Source organism: Hylobates moloch, unplaced genomic scaffold (assembly GCF_009828535.3).
Source record: "Hylobates moloch isolate HMO894 unplaced genomic scaffold, HMol_V3 SCAFFOLD_15, whole genome shotgun sequence".
NCBI classification, from domain to species: Eukaryota; Metazoa; Chordata; class Mammalia; order Primates; family Hylobatidae; genus Hylobates; species Hylobates moloch.
Genome location: NW_026652290.1, coordinates 45536906 through 45556887, shown reverse-complemented (window position 1 = coordinate 45556887; position 19982 = coordinate 45536906). Strand labels below are relative to the sequence as shown.

The following is a 19982-nucleotide window of genomic DNA, read 5'->3' as shown; positions in this document are numbered from 1 at the left end:
CGACCAGAACCCACCTCCAGAGTCCCTATGACCAAAGTTGTCTAGAGCCGCTCCAGACACTGCCAGGGTTGCTACTGACAGAAATGGGGTCCCCGGAGAAAGCTGTGCCTACAGGCATCCACCAGCTGCAGACAGGCCTGGCCCCTGCACGGCCTGCCTTGTCTGTCTGCCCCTTACATATCCTGGATGGCATCTGCCGGCCACAGGCTGAGTCCCCACACGCAGAGACGCCCTGGGGAGAGCAAGGCAAGCCCCCTAACCTGGGACAAGTGGACACTGAGGACTCCCAGACCCAGCCCTGGGTGGCTCCAGCTTAGGACTGCTCCCTTCAGGCTCGTTCTTGGCCCTCACTCTCCTCCCCTTCCTGGCCCTCATCTGGACCCGCGCTTTCTGCTGCCTCGTGGTCCTCTGCTCCAGCCCTGGGAGGGAACGCGGCTCCCCTGACACTCGGAGCCAGGGAGGCCTCTCTTTCTGCCTGCTGGGCCCGGTGCCGCTCAGTTCTGCCAGGGCTGCTGAGTAGGCACAGCCCGGAGGGGGAGGAACCGGGGCTGAGAGCAGGAACCACAGAGGTGCAGACGCGGGGGCGGAGCACAGGATGGAATGGTGGCAGTGCACAAGGCGCGGGTGGGGTTGCATGTGTGGGACTCGGGTGGATGGCCAGTGGGCCGCAGGCCTCCGGATGGTGCCATCTCGTCAGTCCCTTGCAGGCGCTCCACCTGCCCTCGGGTCAGGAGCCAGGGCTGCGCCCACACTCACCGCGTTCCGCACCCCCAGCTCGGCCCCATAGAGCAGCAGTAGCTTCATGGCTTTGTAGCTGCCGTGCCGCACGGCCTCGTGCAGAGCCGTGTCCCCTTCCTGCTGAGAACGCAGGCAGTCAAGCATCTGCCTCCACGTGCTGCCCTCATGCCGGAAGGTCAGGGCTGCTGTCACTGAGCAGACAGCACCTCTGGTCCTGGCTGGGGCTCCTCAGTCCCTGCCCCTCTGGAGCTGCCCGAGCCGGAAAAGACCAAGCTCCTGCCTTACCTTATCCTGTGCGTTCAGGTGGGCGCCACACTCGATGAGGTGCTCCAGGCAGTCGGGGTGCCGGGTGCGCACTGCCACGTGCAGGGGGGTGCTCCCAATCTGAGAGCAAGTAGGGGTCAGTGCTGGGTCTGGATTGGTGAGGCCTCCCTAACCCATGGGACTACGTGCTCTCTTTTCCAGGAACAGCGTCTGCTCCCCTGTGTTCCCGACAGGCCCCCAAAGCACCGTGCCACTCACCTTGTCCCGGGCATTGACCCCGGCTCCCTGGTTAAGCAACTGTTTGAGGATGTCCAGATGTCCTCCGCGGCAGGCCCAGAACACAGGTGTCCTGTCCAGCTGCAAAACAAAAGCGCCCAAGCACTCAGCTGCTGGGATGTGAAGCTGGGCGTCGACCAGAGGCTGGGCCTTTCCCCGACCTCACCAAGTCCCGCACGTCCACTGTGGCACCTGCCACCAGCAGCTTGTTCACCAGCTGGCTGTGACCCTTCAGACAGGCCCAGTGCAAGGCAGTGCGGTGGAGCTGGGGGCAGAGATAGAAGATGAGGCAGAGGGAGTGCAGCCACCCCTAGAGACCCCACGCAGTCCCCTTCCCAGGGCCAGGTCCCTGAACGGAATTGCCGCTTCCCCCACCACTCGATGGGCCACTCCCTCCCCTCCATCTGCAGGCACTACTGGATTCATGCCCATAAAAGTGAAAATCCCTGCAGCCTCCCAGGCCAGGACTTGAACACACTGAGGGCAGCGCTCCTGCAGCTGCAGCTGTTGCCAGCCGACTCACCCAACCTGTGCTACCTTGTCATGGGCATTGGGGTCCCCTCCGTCTGTCAGGTACTTGTCAATCAGGTACTCCTGGTTCTCAGCAGCTGCCTTCAGGAACATCTCCAGGCCCACAGGCTCCACCTGGGCCTGGGGCTGCGGCTGGGTCAGTTGAAGACAAGACCAAATCACTCCCGAAGGCCGCAGGTGCCCAAGACGTCACAGCTTCACCAGCCTGGCCCACGGGTCCCACGCAGCCCACCAAGGAACACTGCTGGCTCGTACTAATGCAGTTTCTTATTCTAATCCCATGCCAGGAGATTGAATAGAGTGTGTGTGTGTGTGTGTGTGTGTGTGTGTGTGTGTGTGTGTGTGTGATGGATTGACTTGTATCTCCCCAAGATTCATATGAAGTCCTAACCCCAGGTACCTCAGAATGTGACCTTATTTGGAAACAGAGTCACTGAGGATGTAATTAGTTAAGATGAGGTCACACCGGAGTATGGTGGGCCCCTCACCAATATGACTTGTGTTAAAGTGGGCTCTAATCCAGTGTGACTAGTGTCCTTATGAAAGGGGACACGTGGGCTGGGCGCGGTGGCTCATGCCTGTAATCCCAGCACTTTGGGCGGCCGAGGCCAGCGGACCACGAGGACAGGAGATTGAGACCATCCTGGCTAACACGGTGAAACCCCGTCTCTACTAAAAATACAAAAAAAAAATTAGCCGGGTGTGGTGGTGGGTGCCTGTAGTCCCAGCTATTCGGGAGACTGAGGCAGGAGAATGGCGTGAACCCAGGAGGCGGAGCTTGCAGTGAGCCGAGATCACGCCACTGCACTCCAGCCTGGGCGACAGAGCAAGACTCCGTCAGAAAAAAAAAAAAAAAAAAGCGGGGGGAGACACGTGGACACAGGCATGCACACAGGCAGAACGCCCAGCTAACATGAAGGCAAGAGTTGGGTGATAAATCTACAAGCCAAGGAACACCAAAGATCACCAGCATCCACCAGAAGCCAGAGAGGCATGAAGGGATTCTCCCTCAGAGGGAACCAGCCTCTCCAACACCTTCCTCTCAGCCTTCCAGCCCCCAGGACTGCGAGGTGACACATGCCTGCTGTGGAGGCTGTCCAGGCTGTGGGACTTTGTTATGGCAGCCCTGGCGGACACATCCACAGGGACTCTGGAGTAGATTTCATGGGCTCCCCAGGCGCTGGCTGTGTGGTCCTGGCCTGCAGTGCCCACTCTGCCCCAAGCCCTTCCTCTGGAACTGGAGCCCTGGCGTGTGCACTGCCCTAACCCCGACCTCCCACTCACCTTAACCAGGGGCTCGGGTTTCCTGGGGGGGACTCTGTGTCTCAGTCGCTTTTTCCGTCTTTGAACCAAGTTTTCCAAGTCAGCCAGGTTATCCAGATTAAATCTGGAACTGTTAAATCTTTCAAGCTGGGGCAGAAGACAAGACCATGCCAGCCATCAGCCGCTGGTCAAGAGATCTCTCTGCCCTGCCGACAGGAGACACCAGCTGCTCAGGCTGCCCCACCAGAGTCCCTCCAGGCCTCACTGCTCAGCTGGCCTCAGGGATTAGCCACTGCCCCCAAACCCCGCCCCCACCCCTCTCACTTTCTTCTTCTTCTCTTCTTCCAATTTCAGCTTCTCCCAGGCCACAGCCTCTTGGGGGCCCCTCCTCCAGTCACTAGGCCAGACTCCAGGGTCAGGAACTCCATGTCCAAATCCCAACACTTTCCCTTCAACTCCTTCTCCACTTACCTGTAGGAACAGGATATGAGTACCGAGTTGGGAAAATTGGAGGAACCCTTAGAAAACAGAGCTGTGGAGTACCAGGGAGCTGTCCTAAGGGCAGATGTCACAAGGCTGGTGCCCGGGATGGGAGCCAGCCTCAAAGCTCCTGCAGTCCAGAGTGCTGGCAAGCTCCCTCACCCCGTGGGTGCTGCAGGCTCTGCAACTGTGTCATCGGCTGACACCCAGGGGACAACCGATCCCCACCTACCGCTCCTGTCAGCAGGAACACAGCTGAAGGGACATGAGGCCACAATCTATTTATACTGCTGGGCATGTACCCAGGTAGCTTCAGGGCAGATGACACCTTAGCTTCCCCCATGTTGTTGTTCTTAAGATTCCTACCAAATCATACTGACTGCCACCTGACTCCAAGCTCAGAGGGACAGAGGAGAAGTCCCCCCTGGGGTAAAATTCTAAATGCCTGGGTTCAGTTCTCGGCTCCTTTTGAAGCTACAGTTAAGCTCAAACACTTTAGGCACTTGCCTAAAGGAGTTGTGAAGGTTATGAGTTATTGGGACCTGTGCCTGGGGCAAAGCCTCCGTAGCAAACACCCATGCAGCAAACACCCATGCAGCAAACACTCATGCTCCCTCCCACCGGGCCCCACCTCAGGAGTTCAGGAGCTGGGGAGCATTGAGGAATCAGCATGTTGTGGGGAAAGAACAGGCTGGAATGATAGGGTAACAGATCCTAGGACTTTCCAGTCAGGTAGAACCATATTCCTTCTAAAGAACTCTAGCAATCAAACACTTCCCTGCCATTTGCTTCCTGCCAGAGGCTGCACCAGGCTGGGGCCACCAGCCCACAGAGGGGCTTGCTGGGCCTCACACCCTCCAGGCCCCTCCTCACTCAAACCGACATCCCTAAGAATCACTGTTTCCCTCATTGCCCAGGGAGCACAAGAGCACCCTTCCCCATCCCCAAAGCAGCCAGGCCCTCTGGCCATTTCCAGAGCAACAACTATCATGGTGCTTAAGCTGAACTACACCACCACAGCCACACTTGCATCTTCCAAAGTAATCTGCCATTTCCTGTTCCTCTTTTGCCATCACTATCCAGGGCAAAACTCACTGAACTCAAGGATTTTCATGTCTTCTTTCCCATTCAACTTCCCTCTCTTGCTCCCTAACCCCCTCACCACCTCACATGAGAACTGAGCAGACACACCAGAAAGAACTGCACGCTCAGCCGGGTGTGGTGGTACACGCCTGGAGTCCCAGCTACTTGGGAGGTCCAGGTGGGAGGATCGCTTGAGCCTGGGACTTCAAGGCCAGGCTGGGCATCATAGCAAGACTCCGTTTCAAAAAATACAGATTTTTATAAAAGAACTGCATGCTTCCTTGCACCTAAGACTTGACCCTCACACCACAGAAAGAAGCTGCCAGCCTCCTCCTATCAAGCCGGTCCCAGGGTGCCTCCCATCTCCGTCCCACATCCTTACCAACTGCTGAATGTTGATGAAGTCCATGGTCCCCCCTGTTCCTCACACCCCCCAGTGAGAAGAGCTGAACTGCTCAGCCCTTTATAGGAGCGCCTGGGGGCGGGCAGGGGTGGACAGGGAAGGACTGGCCCAGGGGCTTGCACCTGGGCCAGATGACTCTGGGACTCTGTCACACCAACCAAAATACCAGTCTGGGAATGCAGCCCACTGGGGAAAGGAAAAGGAGCTGTATGGAGATGAGTTGGCTGCATCCTCGGACACCCACTCCCGCACCTCTGCCATGCCCCACACCTACTCAGGGGCCATTTAACCAACACGCTGCTAGCCCAGATTCGGGTGAAACGTGTTCCCCTCTCCTAAGTTTAGATGCCACTCCCGAAGAAAGCCCAGCCTGGGCCTCCATGTTGTAGGGCCGGCTGCCTGCGAACCTGAAAGCCCAGCCTAGATGGCTGAGCAAGGAGGCTGGAAGCCTGAGGGGGTGGTCGGGAGGGGCAGGAGCGGCCAGCCTACAGCCTCAGCCCCTCATGGTGGCCACGCGAGGAAACTGTGATCTCCCAACTTGCAGTTTCAAGGCTGCCCTTCCCTTCCCTGTGCTGTGGGTTTCTCGACCCTGGGCTCCCCCGCTCCTCCCCCAGCGCTCTGAGAGCACATGGCAGCTGCCCCAGCCCCGGAGACAAGCCTGGCACCTGTCCTCGGGCCTCTGGAGGTCCTCCCTGCCCCTCCACAGGCCCCTACCAGATGCTCTCCAGGGATGGAGTGTGCCCTTCCAGCCACAGGAAAGGGGAGACAGATCCTCGTCAGGTCCCGGGATGGAATAGTAACCATGAAATCCAGCCGCAGAGCAATGTGTCTCAAGCCACCAGTCACCCTTCCTAATTCTCAGGAAGCCAGGCATGCCCTTCACCCAGCTGGACCTTGAACTCCGCCTTGGCCTTTGCAAGGAAATCAGCCAGTAAATAAGACCCCAGAATCAGAGCAACCTGAGCAGACATGACCAGGGTGCAAGGAGGGAGAACTGTGGCCAAGGACGGCCACAGGCCCCAAATGGATGCCCAGCTCCCAAAGAACTGGCCTCTTGGAAGGGCTTCCACATTTTCAGAGAACTCAGGGAAAGGCAGAGCTTTCTTAGAAAACTCAGTTCTTGGCCCGGTGCAGTGGCTCACGCCTGTAATCCCAGCACTTTGGGAGGCCGAGGCGGGCAGATCACGAGGTCAAGAGATCGAGACCAGCCGGGCCAACACGGTGAAACCTCGTCTCTACTAAAAATACAAAAATTAGCTGGGTGTGGTGGCACGCACCTTAGTCCCAGCTACTCAGGAGGCTGAGGCAGGAGAATCACTTGAACCTGGGAGGTGGAAGTTGCAGTGAGCTGAGATCACGTCACTGCACTCCAGCCTGGCGACAGTGAGACTCCGTCTAAAAAAAAAAAAAAAAAAAAACTCTTTTCTTTTTTTTTTTTTTTGAGATGGAATCTCGCTCTGTGGCCTGGGCTAGAGTGCAGTGGCGCAATCTCAGCTCACTGCAACCTCCACCTCCCAGGTTCAAGTGATTCTCCTGCCTCAGCCTCCCGAGTAGCTGGGATTACAGGCACCTGCCATTATGCCCAGCTAGATGGTGTTTCACCATGTTGGCCAAGCTGGTCCTGAACTCCTGACCTTGTGATTCACCCGCCTCGGCCTCCCAGAGTGCTGGGATTACAGGCTTGTTCTATCGTGCCCAGCCGAAAACTTAGTTCTTAGACTAAATTTAGGGTGCTTTTTTCAGGCAAAGGTGTTCCTTGCTTTTTTTTTTTTTCTTTTTGAGATGGAGTTTCACTCTTGTTGCCCAGGCTGGAGTGCAATGGCATGATCTTGGCTCACTGCAACCTCCACCTCCCGGGTTCAAGTGATTCTCCTGCCTCAGCCTCCTGAGTAGCTGGGGTTACAGGTGCGTGCCACCACCCTGGCTAATTTTGTATTTTAGTAGAGATGGGGTTTCTCCATGTTGGTCAAGCTGGTCTCAAACTCCCGACCTCAGGTGACGCCCAGCCTGTTCCTTGCTTTTGGTTATGAGGAGGGAAAGAGTCATCTAAAATGAGGGCAAAGGGGCCCGGCGTGGTGGCTCATGCCTGTAATCCCAGTACTTTGGGAGGCTGAGGTGGGCAGATCACCTGAGGTCAAGAGTTCGAGACCAGCCTGGCCAACATGGTGAAACCCCATCTCTACTAAAAATATAAAAATTAGCCGGGCACCTGTAGTCCCAGCTACTTGGGAGGCTGAGGCACAAGAATCACTTGATCCCGGGAGGTGGAGGTTGTGGTGAGCCAAAATCACAGCACTGCACTCCAGCCCGGATGACAGAGCGGGACTTGGTCTCAAAAAAAAAATAAAATGAGTGCAAAGAAACAAGAAAAAGTAAGACTGGCCACCACTGTCCACTCCAACTCACAAACACCCCCTCAGCATGTGGCACTGGAGGAGTGGCGTTTTGTACCCCCAGGCTTCAGGGAAGTTCTCAATAGAAAACCCGTTAGTTGTCTCGTATGACTGGTATTAACTCTGACTTAAAAAAAAAAAATCAAGCCAGAAACAGTGTGTTGAACAAAAAAGGAAAAAAGATTCCTTATTAAAAGTCCAAACATAAATAGAAGGCTCAGGACCTCCTTGACTAGCTCTCTTGCCACATGGCCCAGGAGAAACCATGGCTGGCAGTTTAACAGCCACCCTCCTGCTTCCGCTCTGTGCATTTTGTGGATGCACATCCACGTTTTTCTTTTGAGACAGGGTCTCACTCTGTTGCCCAGGCTGGAGTGCAATGGCGCAAATCTTGGCTCACTGCAACCTCCACCTCCCGGGTTCAAGCGATTCCCCTGCCTCAGCCTCCAGAGTAGCTGGGATTACAGGCACCTGCTACCACATCCAGCTAATTTTTGTATTTTTAGTAGAGACAGGGTTTTACTGTGTTAGCCAGGATGGTCTCAAACTCCTGACCTTAGGTGATCCTCCCGCCTCGGCCTCCCAAAGTGTTGGGCTTACAGGCGTGAGCCACTGCTTCTGGCCTACATCCACGTATAGATCCATACATTTATATATGATCTTAGCCAAAAGGCTGAGAGGCAATCACATTCTACAGGCATGTTCTGTGTGAAGGGGGTCCCACTGTGGACACAAGCAGCAATATCCTGTCAGCACGCTGTGCTCTGCTGTGCAGCCGAGAACTTGGATCTGCAGAACTCAATCACTCCCTATCAGGGAGGAGTCGGTTCTCTCTTTATTTTTTAACATTACACCCCATGCTCCAATGCACATATTTGTAAATGCTCCTGTAAATAAACATCTTTGTAACCATGGAAGAAAATCTCTCTACATAACTACAGAGAAATCAAATTATTGGCTCTGCTCATTTAAATTTAAATAGATACTGTCAAACTGCCATCTACAGTGGCTGTACCAGTTCCCATGAATGGATATCAAGAAACAAAGATAGCACTTTGGGAGGCCGAGGCGGGCGGATCACGAGGTCAGGAGATCGAGACCATCCTGGCTAACACGGTGAAACCCCATCTCTACTAAAAATACAAAAAATTAGCCGGGCGTGGTGGCGGGCACCTGTAGTCCCAGCTACTTGGGAGGCTGAGGCAGGAGAATGGCGTGAACCTGGGAGGCGGAGCTTGCAGTGAGCTGAGATAGCGCCATTGCACTCCAGCCTGGGTGACAGAGTGAGAGTCCGTATCAAAAAAAAAAAAAAAAGAAGAAAACAAAGAGACAGCATAAAAGAAAAAAAGGGAAAAAATTAAATGTACATATACAGAACAAAGGATCAGAATCTAGAATATAAACACTCCTATGAATCAATAAGAAGCGTTTCTAAAATTGGCATGGGTAGGCAGCCCACAGAAGACACAGGTGCTCAACCTCACTAGTAACCAGCAATGAAAAATGAAACAGCACTTTTCTCCCATCGGACTGTTGCAATGAATGAAATCATGGTATGCGCAAAGTGCTGATGAGGAGCTCGGGAAGCGGGCCTCCCTCAGGCTGCTTGCCACGTGCCAGGCACTCTCTCGAGGGCTCTCCCAGTGCGCACTCACCTCATCCCACAATGACTCTGAGGCAGGCCCTATGATAACCACTCTCATTACAGAAGAGGAAATGGAGGGGCAGACAGCTAAAGTGACTTTTACCAAGGGCATTCAGCTAGAAAGCAGCTTCTCACATAGTCCCTATTTTCTTCTAATACTTACATAGTTTCGTGTTTTTATATTTAGATTTTAATCTTGCAATTTCTTTGGGTATGGGATGAGGTAACTTTATTTTTTTCCAAATGAATAGATGTCTCATATGAACTAATTTAGAATATGATCATCTGTCCAGTCTTAAACACTTTTAGCCACACCAAATCTACTCCCTCGCTTCCACAGTGACCAGACTGGGGCTCTTCCTGGGTGGTCTGGCCTCAGTTCCCTGCCCAGCAGCATGGATGCTGACCAAGGCAGGGGCTTGGAGAACTGGTCTGTGTACCCTTTAAAGGCAGCTGGAGACAGGGTGGCAGCTCAGCTGGATAGCAGGTCCCGCAGGTCACTGTTGCAAGGCAGCAGGTCACATGCTAGCCGTGCCTTCCGGTCCCGGATGGCCTTCAGGGCTGGGCTGTGTTGCAGGAGGAGGGAGCAGATGTCCCCGTGACCCCTCTCAGCAGCCTGCGGAGAGAGAGGCTGGAATCAAAGGGCATACCCCTCACTGGGCTCTGCTCTGTCTTGTTCCACTTTCAGGGGTTCTTCCTTCTAAAAAAGAGGCCTCTCTGGGCGCAGTGGCTCACGCCTGTAATCTCAGCACTTTGGGAGGCCAAGGCAGGCAGATCACAAGGTCAGTAGTTTGAGACCAGCCTGACATGGTGAAACCCCATCTCTACTAAAAATACAAAAATTAGCCAAGTGTGGTGGCACGTGCCTGTAATCCCAGCTACTCAGGAGGCTGAGACAGGAATATCGCTTGAACCCGGGAGGCGGAGGTTGCAGTGAGCCGAGATCATGCCATTACACTCCAGCCTGGGCGACAGAGCGAGACTCCGACTCAAAAAAAAAAAAAAAAAGAGGCCTCATGGAAATAGACACAGCTGTTTGAGTAGATTTCTTCTAATTCCTACCAAATCCCAATGACTTTATTCTGATTTGTGGAGTATCCCAGTGCCATTCTCGCAGTTAGCCTGAGTTTTTCTTTCTTGTGTCCTTTGCCAACTGTCTTTGGCCAGACCTACACATTAAAAACCAAGTACAGCACCTTGTATCTCCAGGCATCTCTCACAAACCTGCACACATCACCTAGAGGGTGCTGTGCACTGTGGGCACAAGAGGCACCAGACACGGCCCCCACCCTTTGGGAACTTTTATTTATTTATTTTCTTATATTTTTAAATTTTTATCTTTGCGTTTTAGAGACAGGGTCTCACTCTGTTGCCCAGGTTGGAGTTCAGTAGTGCAATTATAGCTCGCTGCAGTCTGCAATTCTTGGGCTCAAGCCATCCTCCTGCCTCAACCTCCCAAGTAGCTGAGATCACAGGCGTGCACCACTACACTTGGCTAAACTTTTTTTAAAAAATTATTTATTTTGAATTTTTAAAAATAGAGACAGGGCTGGGTGCAGTGGCTTATGCCTGTAATCCCAGCACTTTGGGAGGCTGAGGTGGGCAGATCACTTGGGGTCAGGAGTTTGAGACCAGCCTGGCCAACGTGGTGAAACCTCATCTCTACTAAAAATATAAAAATTAGCCAGGCGTGGTGGCATGTGCTTGTAATCCCAGCTACTCGGGAGGCTGAGGCACGAGAATTGCTTGAACCTGGGAGGCAGAGGTTGCAGTGAGCCGAGATCATGCCACTGCACTCCAGCCTGGGTGACACAGCGAGACTCTATCTCAAAAAATAAAAATAAAAAAAATAGAGACAGGGTCTTGCCATGTTGTCCAGGCTGGTCTTGAGCTCCTGGACTCAAGCTGTCCTCCCACCTTGGCCTCCCAAAGTGCTGGGATTATAGGCATGAGCCAAAGTGCCTGGCCAGGAAACTTTTAGACTGGCAGGGAAAGACTGGGGCATAGTTCCCTGTGTTCTCTTCTTCTCTTTTAACGTAGAAGACCCCAATCCAGATGTCAATTTCTAACCTACCTCCTCCAAAAAATAATAGAGTTAAGTGATTTACACAGACTATCTTACTTAACTTTCAAAATAGCCCTCACAGGCAAGAATCATCATTATTCCCATTTTACAGATGAAGAAATGTAGGCTTAATAAATGCCTTGCCCAAAGTCACAGGGCTAACATGTCCACCTGGGATTCTAAACCAGGTTTGCCTGAACTCTTAATAACTCTGTGAACCACTATTATTTCCTACTCCTCCCAACAGACAAATTGATAGACTACAGGGGCTTTTGAAAGGTATCAAAATTAACACTAGTGGCAACCACCATCCCAAATTTGAATCCAAATCTTTACTCAGCTGGTCCTCCTAATGAGTGCAGACACAAAGCTCTCAATTCCACTGCCTTAATTCAGGCAGTGGGATGTTGTCAGCAGCTGTGAGATGCATCCCAAATAATTTTTACAAAAAATAAAATACCAATGTTTGCAAATAGTTTTAAAAGACACATACACAAGGCCAGGTGCGGTGGCTCACGCCTGTAATCCCAGAACTTTGGGAGGCCGAGGGAGGGGGGATCACCTGAGGCCAGGAGTTGGAGACCAGCCTAGCCAACATGGTGAAACTCTGTCTCTACTAAAAGTACAAAAAATTAGCCGGGCATGGTGGCACACGCCTGTAATCCCAGCTACTTGGGAGGCTGAGGCAGGAGAATCACCTGAACCCAGGAGGCAGAGGTTGCAGTGAGCTGAGATCGTGCCACTGCACTCCAGCCTGGGCAACAGAGCGAGACTCTAAAACAAAACAAAAACAAAAACATACACAATAAAGAAAAATTCACATATCTCACATTTGCATTATCTGCATGACAGAAAAAGGGATGGAGATGCACCTAACTATGGGTAACACCAGCCAGGTATACCCACAACAGCATCCTGGCTGTTTACATCCATCATGTGAGTTGTAGCAGTAAAATGTCTGAGCAACACCATTAAAAATAAACAATCTGTCTATCCAATTGGCAATGATTTTTTAAAAAACCCAACATTCAGCTGTTCACTCAGCACATATTCACTGGGCACCTGTGCTAAGTGCTAAGCCTGCAATTTTTGGGGGGTTTTTTTGAGACTGAATATCTCTGTGTCACCCAGGCTGGAGCCCAGTGGCGCGATCTCAGTTCACTGGAGCCTCCACCTCCTGGATTCAAGCGATTCTTGTGCCTCAGTCTCCCGAGTAGCTGGAATTACAGGTGTGTGCCACCACACCTGGCTTTTGTTTTTTATTATTTTTTTTTGAGACAGAGTTTCGCTCTTGTTGCCCAGGCTGGAGTGCAATGGCGCGGTCTCAGCTCACAGCAACCTCTACCTCCCAGGTTCAAGTGATTCTCCTGCCTCAGCCTCCCGAGTAGCTGTGATTACAGGCACGTGCTACCACGCCCACCTAATTTTGTATTTTTAATAGAGACGGGGTTTCTCCATGTTGGTCAGGCTGGTCTTGAACTCCTGACCTCAGGTGATCTGCCCCCCTCAGCCTCCCAAAGTGCTGGGGTTACAGGCATGAGCCACCACACCCGGCCTAATTTTTGTATTGTTAGTAGAGATGGGTTTTGCCATGTTGCCCAGCCTGGTCTCGAACTCCTGGACTCAAGCAATCAGCCTGCCTTGGCCTCCCAAAGAGCTGGGATTACAGGTGTGAGCCTTTCCGCCCAGCCAGGCTGCAACAATTTAAACAGGACAAAGCCCCAGCTGTCTCTACTGAGACACGCAGACCCCAAACAGGGAATTTCCAGGGGTACAGGAATTAGGAAAAGTTGAGTCCATGGCATACAGCTAGGCATACATCCAAGTGAGCTAACCATGTCTAGGGATCAGGAAAGGCTCTCGTGGGGTGTGATGTGTAAGCTGAGATCCAGAAGAAAGGGTAGAAACAAGCCACATAAAAAACAGGAGGGGAGAGGCACCCAGACAGAGGATAACTTGTTATATATGGCTCTGGGGGGACAGAGTAGTAGGTTCAAGAAAATTAAAATGGCTGGATGTGGTAGCTCATGCCTGTAATCCCAGCACTTTGGGAGGGCTGCTTGGGCCCAGGAGTCGAGACGATAGTGACAGACCGTGTCTCTACTACTAATAATAATAATTTTAAAAGCCTGGGCAATGTGGTGAAGCTATTTTTACAAAAATTAGCCAGGCATGGTGGCATGCACCTGTAGTCCCAGCTACTCAGGAGGCTGAGGTAGGAGCATTGCTTGAGCCCAGGAGGTCGAGGCTACAAGTGAGCTGTGATCGTGCAAGTGTACTCCAGCCTGGGTGAAAAAGTGAGACCCTGTCTCAAAAATAAAATAAAATAAAGTAAATCAGCTGGTCATGGTGGTGCAGGCATGTATAGTCCCAGCTACTCAGGAGGCTGAGGTGGGAGGATCACTCAAGCCCAGGAAGTCGGGGCTGCAGTAAGCTGTAATCATGCCATTGTACCCCAACCTGGGTAACAGAGTCAGACCCTGTCCTAAAAAAAAACGAGAAGAAAAAAGAAAAATTATTAGTAGGGCCTCTGAGTGTAAGAGATCAGGGGACAAGAGCTCAGGAGAAAACTGGAGGGGTGGGGAAAAAAGACAAAAAAAAAAAAACTGGAGAAGGGGGCAGGAGCAAACCCCAGGAAACCTTCACAATAACTCATGGACCTGGAAAAAGCAAGCCTCAAGGATTCCACGTGGGGGCGTGGCATGATCAGAACTGCTTTAAACCATCACTCCAGGAGAAAATCAAAGAAGGGGCAAGAGGGAACTAGATTTACACATGATTTACACACATATATGATTTATACACATATGCCACATATGCATAGACCGCCTCTCAAAGGTGCCTGCAAACTCAGTAAAGTGGCCAAGCAGGGTAGCTCACACCCATAATCTCAGCACTTAGGGAGGCAGAGGCAGGAGGATCGATTGAGCCCAGGAGTTTGAGACCAGCCTGGGCAACACAGTGAGACCCCATTCCCCACAAAAAAGGAAAAACAATTGGTAAAGTGGATGCCTCAAAGGACGGGCCTAGAAGGCTGAGGGATGAGGAGCTGGGTGGGAGGGAAACTCGCTTTCATGGCATGCCCTTGTAGACTCTTCACATTGTTTAACATGTACAGGTATTTCCAGCTAGAAAAAGTTTAATTAAATGATCACTCCGGCTAACATATAACAAGTGGACTACACGGACAGGCAAGAGTATCTATAAGTTTCAGAAAACTATATGGAAAAGGCTTCATGACATGTCCCTAAGGGAAAGAAAACTAAAGTGCCACTCTACATTTTAATTTACACACTCAGAAAAAAGGCTGGAGAATTATCCATTAGTCCTAAAGTGATGACAGGTGAGCAAGGGGATTACAAATTATTTTAATTGTCTTCTCTCTGATTTCCTGTTTTCCCCATGTTTTCTACGTGAACGTTATAACTTTAAAAATAAGGAAACAACATTTTTGGAAGGGGGAATGGGCCCACCTTATGCAGACTGGTCATGCCGTCGTCATCCACCACCCTGGGGTTGGACCCATGTGATAGCAGGAGCCGTGCGATTTCAGTGTGCCCGCAGTAGCTGGCTCGGTGCAGAGCAGTGGCACCCCCGTGGGTCTGGGCATCACACTTAGCTCCGCTTTCCAGCAGGAACTGGCACACAGCATAGTGCCCATTGCGGCTGGCATAGTGCTGCAGGGAACAGAGACCGAGGTCAGATGAGAGAAGCCAGGCAGGCGACAAGGGTGGTGGAGAGGTGAGAGCATGGCCTCCCTGCAGCGAGGGGCCTGGAATCATCTCAGGTGCCAACCCCAGCAGTCGTGTGACCTGGGCAAGCTTCTGCATGACTAACCAGAGTTTGTTCAATTGAAAAATGGGGAAAATGATCATTCCTATCTCACAGAATTGTTACGAAAATAAAACTAAATCATTGGCTGGGCGCAGTGGCTCACGCCTGTAATTCCAGCACTTTGGGAGGCCGAGGTAGGCGGATCACCTGAAGTCAAGAGTTCGAGACCAGCCTGGTCTACATGGTGAAAACCCATCTCTACTAAAAATACAAAAATTAGCTGGGTGTGGTGGCGTAGTCTCAGCTACTCGGGAGGCTGAGGCAGGAGAATCGCTTGAACCTGGGAGGCGGAGGTTGCAGTGAGCTGAAATCGCATCACTGCACTCCAGCCTGGGTAACAGAGCGAGACTTCATCTCAAAACAAAACAAAACAAAACAAAACCTAAATCATTGATGTAAAGCTCTCACACTAATTTAAAAAATGCAGGTTCATATGATGCTTAAAAAGAGAAATTTTGCTGGAAGAGAAGAAAGGGAGGGAGGAGGTAAAAGGTAACCATCAATCCCCCTCCTCAGAGAGCAGGTGTCTCCTGAGTTAACGCTTCTGTCTCCTGACCCTGTGCTCCTCCCTAGCTCACCAGCGCAGTGTAGCCGGCCGAGTCGGGCTGACTTGGGTCCTCGGCCTTCTGGATTAAATGCTTCACTCGGCCCAGGTCTCCATTCAGGGCTGCCGACCAGATTCCTGCAGAAAGGCAACCAAAGGACTGAATGATGCTGAATGGGAGTTTCAGTGCTCGCTTTGCCTCTTGACCTCAGTTTTCTTGTCTATAAAGTGGAGAATATTCATTCCTTCAACAAATATCAACTGAGCACCTCCTCTGTGTCAAGGTTTGTTCTGAATGCTGGTGACTTAGCTGTGAACAAGACAGACAGGGGCGCTCTCATCAGGACAGTAGGACTAGGCAGACACAGACATCTCCATCCCACTTCAAACACAGAAGTGCTGGATGAAGTAATGTTTAAATTTGGATCTAGAGTGAAATTCAGGTCAGGCTGGGATTACAGGCACCCACCACCATGCCCGGCAAATTTTTTGTATTTTTAGTAGAGACAGGGTTTTGCCATGTTGGTCAGGCTGGTCTTGAACTCCTGACCTCAAGTGATCCATCTGCCTTGGACTCCCAAAGTGCTGGGATTACAGGTGTGAGCCACCGTGCCCAGCCAGAAACAACTTTTAAAAAATATAATGATGCCTCCAGAAGCCTGCCAAGGCAGTGTGACAATCTCCCACAGAAGAGGATCTCCCTGGTGAGCACAAAGACTGAAAGTTGCAAAACAAGAAGCAATCTGCTGCCCTAAGAGACAATCAGCAAATACAGGTGAGATGAGGGGAGTTCGGGGAGTTCCGGGTAGCATGGCCAGATAACAACCAGCAAATACAAGTGGGAACACGCATGCCTCCAAATTGAGCCATTATTGCACAATCCAAAAAAGACCTTAAAACAACAACATTGAAGGTGTTCACAGAGACAAAGGGATAGAATCCACAAATCAACAGAACATTAGGAAAAACAAAACGGCCAGATCTGAAACAGGAAAGTTGATAAATTAAAACACAGACTCATTGAAACAAAACAACAACAATAGATGGGTCAAAGAGTACTGCAGACCTAGTCAAAGAGAATTAGTGATTTGGAATTCACCCAAAATGTAGTACAAAATGATAAATAGAAAAATATTGGCCAGGCGCAGTGGCTCACGCCTGTAATCCCAGCACTTTGGGAGGCCAAGGCGGGTGGATCACGAGGTCAGCAGATCAAGACCATCCTGGCTAACATGGTGAAACTTCATCTCTATTAAAAATACAAAACAAAATTAGCCGGGCGTGGTGGCAGGTGCCTGTAGTCCCAGCTACTTGGGAGGCTGAGGCAGGAGAATGGCGTGAACCTGGGAGGTGGAGCTTGCAGTGAGCTGAGATTGCGCCACTGCAGCCTGGGGACAGAGCGAGACTCCAACTCAACAACAACAACAAAAAAGGGTTACTATAGTGAAGTGGATTAACAAATCTCACAGTTTCTTTTATTGGTGACAACAGTAGCTAAAATTGGCTTATCAAAAACACTCTTGCCATTAATGTTTTAAAGAATGTATTTGTTTGCACAAAAAAATGAGGAAATTGTTTGCGGTAAAAATTATTTTTTATGAAAGCAAGATGCCAGGTGTGGTGGCTCACGCCTGTAATCCCAGCACTTTGGGAAGCCAAAGCGGGCGGATCATGAGGTCAGGAGTTCCGAGACCAGCCTGACCAATATGGTGAAACCCGTCTCTACTAAAAATACAAAAACTAGCCGGGCGTGGTGGCACGCACCTGTAATCCCAGCTACTCAGGAGAATAGGAGAATCGCTTGAACTCAGGAGGCGGAGGTTGCAGTGAGCTGAGATTGCGCTACTGCACCCCAGCCTGGACAAAAGAGGGAGACTCCATCTCAAAAATAAATAAATAAAAAGCAAGATGATGGATACATCAGAGTAACTGGCCTAACTTTGGATAAGGCAATATTTACTTCTTAACAGCACAATTGACAGTTATGCGCCGGGTGATTATTGTAGCGAGCTGTCCTGTGCCTTGTACCATGCATACAGCATCTCTTGTCTCTACCTACTACACGCCTGTAGCACCCTCCCGATTGTGACAACCCAAAATGTCTCCAGATATTCCCAAAGTCCCTTAAAGGGCAGAACTGCCCCCAGTTGAGAACTGGGGTGTTTAGGGAGGGTCTCTGAGGAGATGACATTGGAGCTGGGATCTGAAGAAAAGCATCAGCTAGCTTAACGGTTGTAGGCCGTTCATTCTAAGGAGATGGGACAGCAAGTCCAACGGCCGTAACTCAGGAAAAGGTCTTGCATATTTGAGACACCAAAACAAGACCAGTGTGGCTGCGGCGTAGTGATTGGGAGAATAAAAGCAAGAGAAATAAAATGAGGAGGAGAAGTAGAGCCGGCAGGGGTGGGTCTACAGAGCTTTGTAGGCCATAACAGGGAATGATGTGATTTCTAATTTTCAAAAAGCCGCTCTGGCTGCTATGTGAGAGTAAAAAATCCTGTAGGAGGGCAAGAGTGGAAGCGGAAAGACCCTCTGAGGCAACCACTTCAGCAGTGCAGAGGACAGCGGTAGGAGGGGCGGAGGGAAGTAGGCAGGTGCCAGAACCATGGTAAAGGAAGAGTTCCATGAGAATGCTTACACAGCAGTGGCAATCAAGGGCTGCATCCGCACGGGCAGATGACACAGCACAGTAGCACAGTGGTTCCTAACACTCACAAGAAGCACCTTGGTTTCCCGCCTTCCTCTGCTCCTATTGGCACCATAATCTCTATAATCTGGGCCAAACGTGTTACCTCTCTGGGTCCCACAGATAAGATACTGTGCCCTGCCTCGAAGGCTGCCTGTGCGAAGCTCTTGCCATCTTTAAAGCATGCAGGCTGCCTGGCACCCGGGGCTAAACAAGGGCCAGTGCTCTCCTTCACCGTGCTCATGGTGAAACCTCATCTCTACTAAAAATACAAAACAAAATTAGCCGGGCGTGGTGGCGGGTGCAGCCCCCAGGCCTGCAGCTCCATGCCCCTCAAGTTGAGTGCAATGCCCCAGGTGCAGATTCTGCTCCCCGGGCCCTCTCTCCGACACCTGAGCAGGCTTGTGTCTCCCACGGGAGGTCGTCCCCCGCTACTCGGGAGGGTTACGGAAACCAGTGCCTCGGCTTCCCCGCCGCCCGCGGGACAGGTGTCTCCTGGCCGAGCTCGTGCGGGGCCCTGGCAGGCTCTCAGTACGCGGGAACCGCGAGTCCCGCCCGCCCTGCTGCACCAGGCCCCAAGCTCTCGGGGCCCAGTTCACCCGCCTCTCCTAGGCCCCACGCCTCCTCCTAGGGTCGGGGCCTGGGGAGAGCCACCAGGGCTGCGCGGCCGCCTCACCCCTCTCGAAGTCCATCTCCTCCAGCGTCTGCTGTACGCCGAGCACCGTGCTGGGATGCGAGCAGCACGGCCCATCCGCGCAGGGCCGCGGCGTCGCCATCCCGGCCCCGACGCCAGCCGATCCGCCCCGGGTCTCAGACTCGGCCTCGGCGGGCGGGGCGGACGCAGGGCCCGCCCCGCGTCCCGGATCTGGGCGCTAGGCGCCGCGGCTGTCGTCCTAGTCCCGCCTCCCCGCCAAAGCCGACCAATCAAAAGCCTAGGCCTTAGCTCGAGAACCAATTGAAGCGGTAGGGCGGGACTTGTTGCGCCCTGCCATGCCCCGAGGCCGCCGCGCGAGGGCGTCCAAGGCTAAGCGGAGGACGGAGGCGCTGGGTTCCGGGAGCCGCGCGCCGCTGGAGGGCCGCCGGGCCGCCTGGCCTTGCAGGGTGTGGGGATGAGGCGGCTGGGTCCGGTCGGGAACTTTCCCGTTACCTTCGCCATTACCCAGCCCTCCAGCGACCTCGCAGGCTCCTGTCTTTACCGCCCCTAGTCCCGCCGGGCTCCTAGGGCAGGGAGGCGCCACGCGCTCCATTGCCTTTTTTTTTTTTTTTTTTTTTTTTTGAGACGGAGTCTCGCTGTCACCCAGACTTGTGTGCAGTGGCGCGATCTCGGATCACTGCAACCTCCGCCTCCCGGGTTCAAGCGATTCTCCTGCGTCAGACTCCTGAGTAGCTGGGACTACAGGCGCCGCCACCACGTCCGGCTAATTTTTTGTATTTTTTAGTAGAGACGGGGTTTCGCCAGGATGGTCTCGATCTCTTGACCTCGTGATCCGCTCGCCTTGGCCTCCCAAAGTGCTGGGATTACAGGCGTGAGCCATCGGGCCGGGGCGCGCTCCACGGTCTTTACCCCCTCTTCCTGGCACCACCCCGGACCAAGGCCGACCGCCCCTGGGACAGCGGCAAAGTGACGGCTGGAAAGGCCTCGAGACGCCCCTCCCTGTACCCTGCTCTTCCTTACAAGTCCAGCAAGGGGCAGGTGGCCACAACTTGTCCTGCCTGTAGCTCCACCTCAGGGCAGGGGCAAGGGCAGGGCCTTGGTTTGTGCAGAACCCCCTGGCCC

At 52.4% G+C, this 19982-nt stretch overlaps 2 protein-coding genes across 4 annotated transcripts; both read right to left on the bottom strand.

Annotated features, from left to right (window-relative positions):
- Positions 1-693: 693 nt before the first annotated feature.
- ANKRD23 (ankyrin repeat domain 23) lies at positions 694-5044 on the bottom strand. Its single transcript, XM_032179110.2, has 8 exons — positions 5018-5044; positions 3397-3543; positions 3094-3219; positions 1816-1941; positions 1445-1543; positions 1261-1359; positions 1024-1122; positions 694-855 (listed from the first exon to the last, which is right to left on the bottom strand). The coding sequence occupies exons 1-8, from the start codon at positions 5042-5044 to the stop codon at positions 694-696; spliced, it is 885 nt and encodes a 294-aa protein (XP_032035001.2).
- ANKRD39 (ankyrin repeat domain 39) lies at positions 3410-19039 on the bottom strand. Of its 3 annotated transcripts, none has more exons than XM_032178750.2 (5): positions 18882-19039; positions 15554-15657; positions 14615-14818; positions 9517-9692; positions 3410-3543 (listed from the first exon to the last, which is right to left on the bottom strand). In XM_032178750.2, exons 1-4 carry the CDS (start codon positions 18979-18981, stop codon positions 9549-9551), a joined length of 552 nt encoding a protein of 183 aa, XP_032034641.1. In that variant the 5' UTR covers positions 18982-19039; the 3' UTR covers positions 3410-3543; positions 9517-9548. The 3 variants fall into 3 exon arrangements, 2 of the variants coding, with proteins under 2 accessions (XP_032034641.1, XP_032034640.1); XR_009209954.1 differs by having other exon boundaries at positions 3458-3543; positions 9240-9692; XM_032178749.2 differs by lacking the exon at positions 3410-3543 and having other exon boundaries at positions 6738-9692.
- Between the last annotated feature and the right edge of the window lie 943 nt (positions 19040-19982).

Coding starts and splice junctions, on each gene's coding strand:
- ANKRD23 (XM_032179110.2), bottom strand. CDS start 5,044: ATGGACTTCATCAACATTCAGCAGTTG. Junction 3,544..5,017: donor TCATCAACATTCAGCAGTTG/GTAAGGATGTGG, acceptor CTGTTCCTACAG/GTAAGTGGAGAAGGAGTTGA. Junction 1,942..3,093: donor AACCCGAGCCCCTGGTTAAG/GTGAGTGGGAGG, acceptor CAACTGACCCAG/CCGCAGCCCCAGGCCCAGGT.
- ANKRD39 (XM_032178750.2), bottom strand. CDS start 18,981: ATGGCGACGCCGCGGCCCTGCGCGGATGGGCCGTGCTGCTCGCATCCC. Junction 15,658..18,881: donor GGAGATGGACTTCGAGAGGG/GTGAGGCGGCCG, acceptor GCCTTTCTGCAG/GAATCTGGTCGGCAGCCCTG. Junction 14,819..15,553: donor CGGCCGGCTACACTGCGCTG/GTGAGCTAGGGA, acceptor TGTTCCCTGCAG/CACTATGCCAGCCGCAATGG.